Source organism: Etheostoma spectabile, chromosome 1 (genome assembly GCF_008692095.1).
Source record: "Etheostoma spectabile isolate EspeVRDwgs_2016 chromosome 1, UIUC_Espe_1.0, whole genome shotgun sequence".
Lineage (NCBI taxonomy): Eukaryota > Metazoa > Chordata > Actinopteri > Perciformes > Percidae > Etheostoma > Etheostoma spectabile.
In genome coordinates, this window is record NC_045733.1 from 2,424,035 (window position 1) to 2,438,771 (window position 14,737).

The following is a 14,737-nucleotide window of genomic DNA, read 5'->3' on the forward strand; positions in this document are numbered from 1 at the left end:
GTTGGAAACTAGGAAGGTCTAAACTGTCACTATAAGACTAACAGTGAACAGTACAGTGAACCCCCTGTAGCCTCCTCTGTGTTGTTCTCTGGTGTGGCGTTATATCGCGTGTGCATGGCCAAATTATCACTCAAATAGTCAATTACCTCTAGTGACATAACATGCATTAAAGTCACAACATATGTAGATGGGGACTGGAACTCTGTAAAATGACCTCCCTCTCGGTTTGGGAACCACCTCCCTGTGTCCCGCTCCTCCACCCTCCCTGTTCCCTCCTCTCTCCACCCCTCTCGGGGTTATCCCGACGCTGCACCGGTGCGCTCAAAAGCGAGAGCGCAGACAGAGCGGAGCGGATGATGGTAGAGAACTGGAAAAAAAAACGAGCAGAGAAAGCTTTTTGCAGTGAAATGTGGGTGGAATAAAAGCACCTTGCTAGCGCAGCATCAGTGTCCGATCAGCGGTAAGACGGAGCGCCTGTTCGCCCCCCCGCTTCAGCACCGCAGGGAGGAGACACGCAGAGGAGGAAAGATTCCCCTAAACGCGGTGAGAGCGTCGGATGAGGAGAAGAGGAGAGCGGAGGGCATCGGATAGGCAACAACAAGGAGTAAGTACACAGAGAGAGAAGTTGTTCTCAAATGTATTCATAATCTAGGTCAGTTTGTGAACAACTTCCAATCGCTCACACTTCAAACTGGCTGCATTATTTAAAAAAAAAAAAAAAAGTTATTGTAGAGATATTTTTGTAATCCACTATTAAAAATACATATTTCAGTAAAAATAACATTTAGCTCAAGCAAGTTGTTTCACTTGTCTTACTTCTCCACCGAGTGAGAGATAAAGGTGTGTGTGAGTGATCGGGTTTGACTCGGCAGCTCAGCTTTCTGCACAGCCGCACGTTTGTTTTAATCCATTAAATATGTATTCTGCTAAAATATGTCGACCTCTCAAAAGCAACTAAACATATGGATAGTCAGTTGTTACTCACTTATGCTATTATTCTGATACACTTTTAAATTATTTCTGAAGCTCAATATCCTTTTACTTGAAGACCAAAACCACCTGATCTCAGTTCCCAGTAGACCACTGAGGTGTATGTTGTGCAAAAGAGAGTGCTTTTAAGGTGACCCTGATGAAAGATTATTTCATACTGTATATGTTTTAATCAAACCTTTGTATGGAAGGTAATCAACTTGAGTGCTTTTGACCTTTTTTGTTATTCTCATCCTGATAGAATTTGGAATAGTCAGTATAAATACTGACTCAAAGAAAAAAAGCTTACAGTAAATCAATGCTTTTTATATCAGTTTGGAGGGGACAACATAGTGTCACTCCTGAACTGCAACAGGAAGATATTGTGTAATCAAGAAAAAAATCACAGTTAAACAATGTAATTTGATTGATGTCTGTTGTTAACATGTTTCTTTGGCCTTAATAGATTTGGGGACTTGAAATGATGATGGTCTAAACTTCACTTCTTTCTGCTTCTGTCCGAGTGATTCTCCCCTGCCTGCTGCTGCTCTTTTTCTCTACTCCTCCCCTCATCCCTCTCTCTAGACATCTCTCTCTCTCTTTCTCTCTCTCACACACACACACACACACACACACACACACACACACACACACACACACACACACACACAGACACACAGACACACACCACACACACACACACACACACACACACACACACACACACACACACACTCACACACACTGTCATACTCTGGTCTACATAACAAGCAGAGGCGGGGCCACCAGGGCGTCACAGACCCCCTCTACCAGACTCAAACGTAATAGGTGGTTGTTTTGTAATCCTAAAACAAGTTGCTCATGTATGTTTAGCTGTTTTATTACTGTTATTGGCCCAGGCATTTATAATGTATTGCATGATGAAAGATGTATGATATTAGCAATCCCATTGATTGTTGTGGAGCACTTGACACAATCCACTGTAGTTGGGTATAAAACTAAAATTAAAACACTAAACAAAAACTCAAATAAAAAAATAAATAAAGGGACATCCCTGGGAACTTAACCTTACTGAGACAATTTTGCTGGAGCAATAATAACAAAATAATGTCTTGTATCATAACACATTTTCTTATTTCCAAAGTACTGTAATTGTGTCTGATACCTTTTTGCCTTTACAGTTGGGATCACGTTAATGTGAGAATACTTATCATTCTCTCACTATGTCTGCTATTCAAGTACTATTCTTATTCATGATTGTACGATTACTGAAATATGACATTGCACTATCAATATACTGCATGTTTCATTATATTGTCCAGACCTGATATACATTCTCCTTCTCTCTCCTCTCCAAACTTACAGTGATTTCAGTCTAATTCCAATTCAACAAGCTTTATTGGCAATGATGTTACACAATATTCCCAAAATAATTAAGTACATAAAATTAAGTCAAGAGTCAAGACAATCAAAATTTAAGCTGATTGGAGAAACTGAGGAAACTATCTCCCTTAAAATATCTCTCTTTTGCTCTTTTTGACTCAACACAGATTACAGAATTAATCTGTAATTAATTAATTATTATCAGAATTGAACAACAACTGCAAAATATATTTAATATTAACTACCGTAGTTTAGTCACTTGGCCTGGTAAGCAGAAGTTGCATGGATTAAACAAAAAACACAGCACACCTCTTACACCCACCTGCATACAAGGAATAAAACATTTAGGCAGTTCATTCACCAACTACACACACTTCAGCACCCTCTTTCTCCCTCCCTCTCTTTCTCACCAGACAGATCAACAATCTCGGGATTCCTTATATAACCTTGCTTTGTCATTTTTCTATCTTTCAAACCACATCCATCCACTTACATTACAGTAAAGATGCACAGCTAAAAGTGTTTGACTGGAGTAAGAGAGCAGGGACAGGGAGGGGAAAAATCTCAATGCTATTTTATAATTTCCCCTGACAGTGGCAGCTCCAGACTTATTGGACCCTAAATCCGCCACTCACAACTCCAAGCCCCGCCTCTCCTTCTCCACAAAGCCGATCCCACTGACTCCCCAGGAGGAGAGTGAGGTGAGAGACAAAAGAGAGAAGTTACACAACCAGATTTTAAAAGTAATTTTTTTCTTCACAAGGTACTTATTACGCAGAGATAGAGGGGTTGTTCTTCTTTTAAAAAGGTTTCTTTCAGGAGACTTCCTGTATGTATGTGGGTTGTAGGTGGTTGCCACAGTAATGAAATGGAAGACGGTGACAGCCATCTTTCTTTTGGTGGTTCTGTACCTGGTGATGGGAGCAGCAGTCTTCAGATCCCTGGAGCAGCCTCATGAGAGGTAGGCAGGTTAAATACATGTCTACCTGTCTGACTCACTACCAGGAAAGCCACCTACCCATCTATTCATCCTATATTCATCCATCCATCAATTTACCAATCGTATCCACGGTATTGACATTATGTCTTCTAAAAAAATCGTCTTCTATTCCTCTTCTTCTTTTTCAATGCATGTATTGAGCCTGCAAAGGGCAATGTGCATGCATTAATACATACCAAAATTGACCCATTCAATATCTTTCTTTTACTGTGAAAATAAATGTTGTCTTTCTAATTATCAACTGTTTTTGAAAATGTATTTTAAATTGCAATTTTCCACGAAAACTGAAACCCCTTTGATAGTTGATGTGTGTCTAAATACTAAAGATAATGAAAAATATTAGTCCTAGTGCTCTACTAGGCAACTGCAGAATAGATTTAGACCACTGAACAAATTTGATTCTCTTTATTAGACTTCTCTTTATTGATCCTTTTGGGATGACTCCCGCAGTTAGTCCTGATCAGAAGTCTTTTAAAGTTTAAAGTGCTGCTGCTAGTTTCCTTTTCACTGAATGGCATAGAGCCAAAATACAATATTAACTAACAAAAGTTTAAACTAAACTTTTTTACAGTTTAAACTAAATCGGCACTTTTTAATTAAGGATACATTTCTGTACAGTTATTAATCATTGATGCTAGATGTACACTAATTCAAAACAAGGATTTTGAGTAAGGTGTGACTCTTATAATAAAATGTGAAAACATGATTACACACATTTTTATGCCTTTCTCTCTCTCCTAGTGCCCAGCGTTTGGCCATCCTGTCCCAGAAGCTGGAGTTCCTGTCCAGACACTCCTGTGTCAGCCAGAGCCAGCTAGAGGAGCTTGTTAAGGTGACAAGGGCCGCTCTTATTAGTTTCAGCACCATGGACAGCTCCTACAGTTTCACAGGAGTGGGAGGAAGAACTGTGGAGCCACAGAGATTTAGCCCAATCCAATGTTAACTGTTAATCTTTGAATTTAAACATACATTTGAACACAAATCTCTCTCTCTCACTCTCCCATCCAGCAAGTTGTGTCTGCTATCCGTTCAGGAGTGAATCCTGCAGGGACACTGACCAACCACAGCAGCCTGTGGGACCTGAGCTCCGCCTTCTTCTTTGCTGGAACTGTGATCACAACCATCGGTAGGACACACACACACACACACACACACACACACACACACACACACACACACACAACACACACACACACACACACACACACACACACACACACACACACACACACACACACACACACACACACAGGTCGGAGATTTTATATGTGCTTTCTAGATTTAATCAAAATAGTTAGAGGTGCCGTTTACATACACACTCCACTTATGACCCTTATTTTTCCATTTTCTTCTTTTGTCACTTACTCACACCCACTTGTTGAAGGTACCATTAAATGTGTTAGTTACTTCAGAGGTTCAGAGGTTACAAACTAAACAAACAAGATAGAATTTTTTACCCCACAAAATTATCTAACACATGTACAAACACACGTAGATAAATAGGGATTCATCTCACCTGTTGCTTTGTTATGTTGGACCATCATATGACATGGCTTAACTTGCTAAATGGATACTGCATCATTGATAGTTTCACTTATCACACCAAGTGTTTTCACTGTTGTAGGAAGCTTGAAATGAAATGTACATTATGCATTATGTAGGTTCTCAGTCTTTTGTTTCATTCTCTCCTCTCTGCAGGTTTTGGGAACATCTCTCCCCACACAGAAGGTGGAAAGATCTTCTGCATTGTCTATGCGTTGCTAGGGATACCTCTGTTTGGCTTCCTTTTGGCTGGTGTAGGAGATCAGCTCGGCACCATATTCGGAAAGGGCATTGCCAGAGTGGAGAAAATGTTTGTGGTGAGTCTGGGGTAACATACAAACATGTAGGGTTTACAGACATTGTGTTTTACAGAAGAATTCACATAAGTTTATTGTCCTCAGAGGGCAAGTCTGTACAGGCTAACTTGAATAATTTACATCAAAGGTCTCGCAACATTTTCCTCATCCACACTAGCTTTTAGATAATATTTACAAAAGGCTGACATCTGCTTTAACGACCATGATATGTATTGATCCATTTGGCGAGTGGGTTTTGATGTAATTACAGTATTTGATGACACGATATTGTAATGTAGTTAATTTTCTGGAAAATCAATTGAGTTGTTGAATTGTTTATAGATATATGAACTACCTTCTGATTCTCTACAGGCTGAGAAAACCTAGAAACCATGAAAAAAAATCTACAATGTAGTAGTGTGTGAGTGACATACTGAGATGATTTCTGTGCGCAAGGGCTTGATTTAAGCTAATAATTCCCAGTTTTGATTAATAGCTACAGTAGGTCATCTTTAAGCAGCTGACTCCAGAACTCAAACAGAGTATCTAAAGTATCTCATTCTGGGGTCTACTGTGTGTGTGTGTGTGTGTGTGTGTGTGTGTGTGTGTGTGTGTGTGTGTGTGTGTGTGTGTGTGTGTGTGTGTGTGTGTGTGTGTGTGTGTGTGTGTGTGTGTGTGTGTGTGTGGCTCACTAATGCTCCCCATGGGTTCTTTTGCTAAAGTCCTGCTTTGATATGTAATAATCTTACTGGCCTTTAAACATATCTGTGTGTTATTATCAGTATTAACTGTGATATAGTCACAGAACTGGAGGCAGTATTTGAAGAGTGTTGACTTCATTAATGTCTTTTGCTGCCTTGAAATGACAACAGAACGGCTCCCTTTAATAAGCCATTAGAAAAACACAGAAGCATGTTATTGTCCTATTAAGGCACTTAAATATCCTGGTTAAACAAAGGATTTTTTTGCTTCACCTTTACTTTCTCTTTGTGTGCCAGTCTTTCTTTTCTTTTGTTGCCTCAATGCTTATCTGTCAGTGTTTTGTCAGCCTGCCCTTTTGATTTTAGACTGCAGCATTATCCTCAGTGAATACTGTGGATGTCTTTTTGTTTCTACTGCACCCTGGGGACCAATTTATTAAATAATGCTATTACTGCTGAGTCAGTCCTCTTCTTTGGTCCGGACGGCAGTATCTCAACAACTCACACTAACTCAACAACAATCTTGGATGAACCTTTGTGCTTTCTAGTGGACGATTCCTACTAACTTTTGGCGATCTTCTGGCTTTTCATCTGAGTGTGACATTTGGTTTTGAGTGAAATGTCCCAACAAATATTGGATGGATTGCCATGAAATTAGGTGCACACCTACCTAAAGTCCAACTTGGGATCAATTGAATTGTAATCATTTTGCCAACCCCCTTTTCGTTTTCCTTTCATCAAATATTTCGGTTTGGGACCAAATACCTGCAAAACTCATAATATTCACACAATTCCCAGCTATACTTTGTGTTTAGTGGCAATTAGCAAATGTTAGCATGCTAGCATGCTAAACTAGGATGATAAACATGGTAAAAATTATACCTGCTAAACATTAGTATGGAAGCATTGTCGTAGTCACAGATTTTTCTACTCAGTACCTCAACTTGAGAGAAGCCCATTTTTCCCAACTTTGTTAGATAACTTTTCCTTCCATGTTGGCTTCCACACAGCGATCAGCATCTTGGTGTGGCTGGGACCACAATTACTTCTCACTGCTGGATGAGGTGAATGTACATAGCCTTAAAATATCTACATTGCATTTGGTTTCTCACTTTCAAGCAACTGCTTGCTGCCACTCTAAGAGTAAGGTTTGAGAATCACCTTTTGTCCCACTTACTTCCAAAGACCTTAAACAAACGATGAACACTGAGGATCAAAACTTCATGTGTGTTTGCAGTGATCCCGAACTGGACCAGATCTCTAGAAGTTGTGAGGGTACCCGTTGCATCATATTGCTGATTTTCTCTGCCTCTCTCTGTCTTGCAGCACTGGGACATCAGTCAGACAAAGATCCGGGTCATCTCCACCTTGCTGTTTGTGCTGTTTGGATGCCTGCTGTTTGTGGCGCTCCCAGCAGCCATCTTTAAACACATTGAGGGTTGGTCCGCGCTGGAGTCCCTTTACTTTGTGGTCATCACCTTGACTACCATAGGATTTGGAGACTTTGTGGCAGGTACAGTCACAAAGCAAATTATTGAATTTTAACATAGACAGACACAGAGAGACATACAAAGCTATCAGTCTCTCTGCATCACGTCTGTTTATCTCACCAGGTGGATTACACTGGATATGTCATAGTTAATGTCTCTGTCTGCCCTCGTCTCTGTGTCTAGGTGGTTCCGACATAGAGTACTTAGATTACTATAAACCAGTTGTATGGTTCTGGATTCTGGTGGGACTAGCCTACTTTGCTGCCATCCTCAGCATGATAGGAGACTGGCTCAGAGTAATCTCCAAGAGGACGAAAGAAGAGGTATGACACTGCTGGTTTCATTTACTCCTTCCTTCGTTGGCTTTTTCTCATTCTTTCACAACACCGTTTTCTCTATACATACCTGTTTATCTGTCAGTGTACATGTTTCCACACACTTAGTCTCTTTCAGTACAGTGACACACAGGTCATTTATGCTACTCATGTTACAGTGCCATGTCACCACCTCAACTTTTGCCCTTTGGTTAACCTCATTTCAATGATAAAACTGTTTTCTAATCCAATCCACTGTCTGCCATCCAAACACATAAACGCAGTCATATGCCATTACCGTGAGCATCTCCAGATAGCGGTCATTTGGACAATGTGTGAGTATCAGAAAATGTATTCAAACAAACTGTGTGTGCTCTTTATATAACACAGGTTATGCAAATACAGTTGATCGTTTTCTAATAAGACAAACATCCGAAAGTTTTTACAGGGCCCTTAATTAAGGCTATATCTACATTTTGGTTTAAAAACTAATATTTTACTACGTTTACGCATCACGTCCACAATACAACAGCGTGTCCAACCCCCTCAAACTTAGATATATTGGAAACACTGCTGGTATGAAACTCTGGGGTAGCTTTGTAGTCTGAACAGGCTCAAACGGAGACCTTTGGAAACAACGATGCACATCAGTCCGTTTTATAGGTTAGATAGGCTTACATACACTGCAGGAAATGTTCCACCTCATTGTAGATCCAAGCAAATGAATCCCTGGTCTTACTTTTCTGCATTTTTAACTTATACATCCATGATTTTCAACCACAGAGTAACGTTAGACTATCTGCTTCCTGTTTACACCGACCTGCCCATGGCTAATTGTATGCAAATGGTCATGTGATATGCATTGTCAGATTTATTAAAATTGACATGCTTCCGTAGCTAAAACTATTGTGTGGAGGTATTTCGTTTTTGTCTCAAAATGCTCCTTAAAAGTGTAACATATACTTTTATTGTAATTAGATTTCGTTGGTGTTTGGCTTGGAGTGAGAGGTCAGTGTGAATAAGATTTGGTCATACATTTTAGAAAGTGTTTGGTTATAATCAAGAGCAACTTGACTTTGGATGTGTCAAGAAGGTTTGGGATACTTTGATGAATTACACAGAAGCATTTAATACATCTTGACGGAGGAGAATTAAGATTAGGCAGTTAGGCAGTACAGTTCAACCACAGTGCAGTGTCATGTAGTGCCAACTCTGAAGTTCCTGTCTTCCATACTGGACAAGACTTGAGAGAAACAAGTCCTTCTTTTCTGTAGATGCTTTTGGGATACTGACAACTATTCTTACCTATTTAACAAGTGACATTTTAGGTACCCGAGATCCATGCAGTACATTCATCTGGGACAAAAAACATCTTGTCCAGCGTTTCTACGTGTGTGTCACTACTGCAGTTTCTGTGTGTATGAGACGTAGTTAGGTTGGACACTGACCTGAATGAGACCTGGGGTACCACTGTTTCAACTTACACAACATGATTTTGTAAGCTTTTGCTATAGTCCTGCTGTGATTTGTCATCATCTTACTGGCCTGTAAAAAATGTATGTGTGTTACTATCATTATTCACTGTGATATAGTCACAAAATTAGAAGCAGTATATGAAGTGTGTTGATTTCAGTATGTCCTTTGTTGCCCTGAAATGATAACAGAACGGCTCCAGTCCCCTATAATAAGCCATTAGGACAAAACAGAAGCATGTTAGTTTCCTATTAAGTTACTTAAACATCCTGGTTAAACAAAGGGTTTTTATTGCTTCCCCTTTTAATTTCTTTTTGTGTCAGTATGCCTTTTCTTTTGTTGTCTGAATGCTCATCTGTCAGTGTTTTGTCAGTCTGCCCTTTTGATTTTAGGAGAAGTTACTTACTGTACAATACTTTATTTCATCTATGAATGAAAACAGAAGCAACACTGGAAAACCTGGCCGTATTCATTAGTATAATTTGGCCTGTCATGCCATTGAGTGTCATTATACAGTGTTTGAAACATTTGTAGAAAAAGTACAGTACAGAACATCTCATGGTGGTGACTTAACTTTAATGTTAATATTTTGCTCCATTTTTATTGAGGCATTTCCTGGCCTTGTGTCACAGTATAGTATACAGGGCCCTCTTGTGAGGAGGGCCGACAAAGATGCTAGAATGAACAGCGGCGTAAAATAGGGAAGGGCCCATAAAGAAGGCCTATGTACAGAGTCCAGAATTTTGTGCTAGGCCCTGGACAGTTGGTATATATGTAAGTAAAATTCTACTAATACCAGATTCTGCAGTTTTCTGAAGACAGACGGACAGTGAGGTGTTCTTATTGATTTAAATTTATGCAAAGACCCAATGGCTGTTTTTGAAATTAGACTTATTTTGACAAATGTTTTTTTTGAGTTTTTCAATTACAATTCAAAGACACAAAACAGAGCAAAACAAAACAAGGCACAGCAATAATTACAAATAGGCATTTTAAAATATTCCAAATTTAGATATGTTAGTGGTATGTTTAACTGCTATGGTAACACACTGATTCCTATTGGGGCGTTTAAGAAAAAAAGAATAATATTAAGAAGTGATAAACATGTATACATGAATAGATACACGGTGTGCAGAATGCTCCCACCTTCCAAAATATGATTAGTGATCTTATTGAAAGTAGATAAGAAATAAAAAAGAAACCGGTAGACTACAAAGCCGCAATAAAATCTCCCCCCCCCCCCCATAAACTGCATAAATGAGCCCCAAATCTTTACAAAAGTATTATATTTCCCCTTAACAACATATGTAAGTTTCTTTAGGGCAAGGCAGTGCAGAAGCCCTTCAACCCAGCTTTGCTTGGTTGGTCTGTGAACAGATTTCCATGACAGCGCAATTTTATGTTTAGCTTCAAGAAGAAAAAATATTACCATATTCTTCCTGCTATTGTTTAGTATAAAGCTTGCTGGGGGACATCCAAAAATAAGTTTGGGACATAGTGGAAGTTATTAGACTTTTTTAGTCTTTTTTCATGTTCAAATGCTTCAGTTTCGGAAGTCAGATTATAAAGAATTGTGCTCTCTGAAACATAATGCATGTCTCTGCTGTAACATCAGACTCTGTTCATAATGTACATATTACACATTTAGTTATGTTAAGGTGTACTCAGCTGTGTGTCACATTTTCCATGGCCAATTAATACATTGTGCAGTCTTATCTAGTTGCAGATAGATTGTTTTAATTTCATTAGGTTGACTTCCCGTGACATCGTTACTCCCCGTTTCTTTCTCGCTCTGTATTTTCTCTTTAAAGTGCCCATAGTATGAAAAAAACACTTTTTCTGGGATTTGGGGTGTTATTTTGTGTCTCAGGTGTTTCCACACTCACACAAACTTGGAGTAAAAAAAACATCCATGCTGTTTTGAGTGAGATACAGGTTTCTGAATGTCTTCTGCCTTCAGTCTCTGGGTGAGCTGTTCAAAATCCCCACTGCTTTCTACGTCACTAGCTTAGACGAGGTAGCTAACCATAGCATGCTAGCTAGTTCTCTATAGCAAAACACTGCTACAACACACTAATTCACTTCCATGTCCCTGTTCTGCAGGTATTCCACAAGTGAGCCCTCGTTTAGAAGAAGTCTCCCAGCTAATCCTGCCTTGATCAAGTTATTTAGCTGATGTGCTACTCCTAACAAAGATAGTAAAGACGTAAGACGTCTCACTCTGTAGCTAAAACAGAGCTCCAAACACACAGGGTGAAAAGAAGTTCGGCAGCATCGTCCAGTACAACAAAAATATGATGTTTTTTTTTAAATGACACCATGTAAACCTATTCTGGTACAGCCTCAAATACAATTGTGAACCTAAGCATTATATGAGCACTTTAAAAGCACAAAAGTGTTGCTTCTGACTGTTTCTAACTCTAGTACTCTAGATAATTAACAGACTATACCACTGATATTTTATAACCATTATATTTATCTAAACAAATCATACTAAGGGACAAAAATTGAAATAAAAATCAGTCAAACTTGGACATCATGCGAGTCTTGGATGTCTTAGTGTCCGTGAGTAAAACATTTTCAGAGCAGTGACAGTTTGAATGAAGTTGCATAAACACATCTAGATAACATGCAGGAGCTTTTGTCAAAAGACAACAAAGCCTCTGCAAACCCCTGTTGCTCCTCTTCTTAATTTCTCTCTATTTTGTTCCCTTTTCATTTCATATTGTAGTCGTTTAACTGCATTGTCATCAAAACAGGAATTGTTTGCTCAACATTTTAAGAAGCAAACCTGTATCCATCCGCATCCCTCTGTACCCTCTACTGACTTCACTCTCTCATTCTCTTGCTACAGGTTGGAGAAATCCGAGCTCATGCTGCAGAGTGGACGGCTAACGTCTCAGCAGAGTTCAAAGAAACACGGCGACGTGTCAGCATCGATATCTATGATAAGTTCCAGCGCGCCGCCTCAATTAAACGTAAACTGTCCTCGGAGCTGGGATTCAGCCCTGGCCCTGAGTTCACTCTGCCCAAGAGGACCGTGTCGGTCAATTTCAGCGAAGAACGGGACAGGAACGAGAGGGAGGCCGGGCTGATGGGCCTGACCACACCTTTGGCTAGAAACGGAGGTCTGTTCATGAACGGTTTGGACCCGGAGAGAGGAGATATCTCAGTCATTGAACACCTCAAGTAGACAAGGAACGGTTGTCACCTTTTAAGATTTCTTTTCAATTTGTGAACATTGGTGTTATTAGTGCTGAAAATGAAATGATTTTTTTTTATTTTCAAAGCAAGTAGAAATGAGAATGTGGTACTTTGTGACCCCAGCAGGGACATCTTCACCTCTCTGCTGGGATGTAAGCCTTTCTTAAGAACACTTCAGTGGATCTTTGACAACAGAACATTTTTCACCACCCAGGGAAACAAAGAGCAAGACGAAAAAAGAACATGTGTTGATCTTGTTGAAAAATGTGCATTTGGGTGTCTGTAATCTAGATCTCACTCAGGTCCTGGAATAAAGCAAAGTAGTCCAGTTAACCCTTCTCTTAAGGGACAACATAAAACTACAGTATTTGGTGACCTAATATATGTCCATGGTGCCTGTTTGTGTTTGCAGCAAAACTTATAAACAAGTGGGTTGTTGTTTTTTGCATTTTCTTTTTTTATTGGACGGTTGATAGTATAGATGCAGACAGAAAACATGGGGAGAAAGGTAAAGTGGGAGGGATATGACATGCGACAAAGGTCAAACCATGGGGTGTGTAGCTTTACCCCTCAACCAAGTTTTTAAGGACGTCACTGTCTGCCATCTGAATGCAGAATGACACAGACAATCACAGTAGCTACAGAAGATGTCAAAATACAAAGATGGATAACTCTGATGAGGAGAGGTGCTAAATGACTACAGAATGTAAAGACTGTGAGATGATGGGAAATTATATTGTTTGTAATACAGACAGCTGTACTGAACTACAAAGATGGAGGACTGTGATGCTGATCAAACTACAAACTCCGAGTACAGAGAATATCTGTTTGAGCTCATATTAGAGCTGTATTTTTCTGATTCCCCCCCTTAGAAAAGTTACAAAAAATTGCTGTTCTAAAAAAAAATGTCAGTCATGAACCAAGACTTTTTAATTTTTTTAATATGAAAATTAAAGCGCATGTGCAGCTTAAACTGGACATGCTTTCTGTATTCAACTTTCACCATCATTGGCTGACTTAACTGAATATGTTTTAGAATCTAAAGCTTTTTCTCTGATTTCACTAGGCCCATTTTATAGAGTAACTAATAATCCCTATTAGAAACCACTGTAATATTTAAAAGCAGTACTGTTACACATATAGTAAATATTTTGATTTACTTTTAGCACATTTTTCTTTCAAGCTTTTCACAGTTGTTTTTAAAAGGTTGTAGCGGTTCAAAGTGTGTCTCTCTGATTCTGGATGTAGTTTTAAAAGAAATAAGAGTACTGAATGTCAATATGAGGAGATTTGTCAAACCATTGCTGTGCCTTAAACTCTTCACATTGCCAGACCAAGTCAAAGCACAACACATTGTGTGGTGGACAACTAATTCAACACATGTTCCTACTTATTCATGTATTATCAATAACATCTTATGTCTACTTCCACTAAAGAAAATGAGGTGTTTTATAAGCCCAATGTTGTTGGTGTTTATCCAGTCCAACAAAACAGTTGCTCACACTCATGATGTTCTTGTGCCCTGGATCCACATGTGGCCAAATGTATCCAATACTTTGTGTTTCCTAGAATAATATCATGTATATGGCTCAGCGGATTATGAAAAAGACTGTTACAGGCAGAACATTTTCACATATCCTGGGAAGTAACATATAACCTATTTGTTACTACTCTTCCAGTAAATACTTTAGTTTACTCTCTGCTGACCAACTTAAAGCTGCTATAATATAACACAGTGAATTCCTTCTCTGAGTGGTGCTACCAAATATGTGGTTATGATGTACAAAATGTCTTGCAACAACTCTGGAATTACAAAGACATGTATCTAATCTCTATCTGTCATTGTCAGTTGTCACATGTACATTGGTTGTAGCTCTACTGTAATCAATTTACTGTGGACATGTTTAAGAGTAAGAGTGGAAAAATCTAATAATTTGAGTTAACGTTGTTGATTGATGATTCACAGATGTGGATTTGCCCATTGACAGACCATGAAAGTTTCAATGTAGTACAAGAATAAATTCAGTTTTGATGCCCAGCTTTCACTCACTCGCTTATGTGTGTACACCTTGTTGAAAATTCACTATGATTTAACAGCTTTTGAATGTAACAACATGCTATTCAGTCCATCCAATCAAACTGCTTTGGTTTAGTTGTGGCATTGCTGTAATAACAACTACAGGGTTATCAGTGACACACTGAAGTCCTTTTCACACTGAACTTAGCTGGCCGTGCGCTAGAGCAGGGTTAACCCCAAGTTTTTTGGGTAATTCCCTGGAAAACTACTAAGCCTTGGGCTAAACATTGTCAGTGTGAAACGGGGCTGACATTAGGTCACGTTATCACCAACTAACACTTAACCCAG

The 14,737-nt window shown here is 39.2% G+C and overlaps 1 protein-coding gene across 2 annotated transcripts; it reads left to right on the forward strand.

The window, feature by feature from the left end:
• The first annotated feature begins 303 nt into the window (after window positions 1-303).
• On the forward strand, window positions 304-14,408 carry kcnk2a (potassium channel, subfamily K, member 2a). 2 transcript variants are annotated; one of them, XM_032519970.1, is made up of 9 exons: window positions 304-604; window positions 2,947-3,095; window positions 3,201-3,313; window positions 4,094-4,184; window positions 4,361-4,478; window positions 5,051-5,211; window positions 7,218-7,404; window positions 7,565-7,704; window positions 12,023-14,408. In XM_032519970.1, coding segments are annotated over exons 1-9 (1,299 nt in total). In that variant the 5' UTR covers window positions 304-603; the 3' UTR covers window positions 12,362-14,408. The 2 variants fall into 2 exon arrangements, with proteins under 2 accessions (XP_032375861.1, XP_032375870.1); XM_032519979.1 differs by having other exon boundaries at window positions 2,947-3,053.
• The last annotated feature ends 329 nt before the right edge of the window (window positions 14,409-14,737 follow it).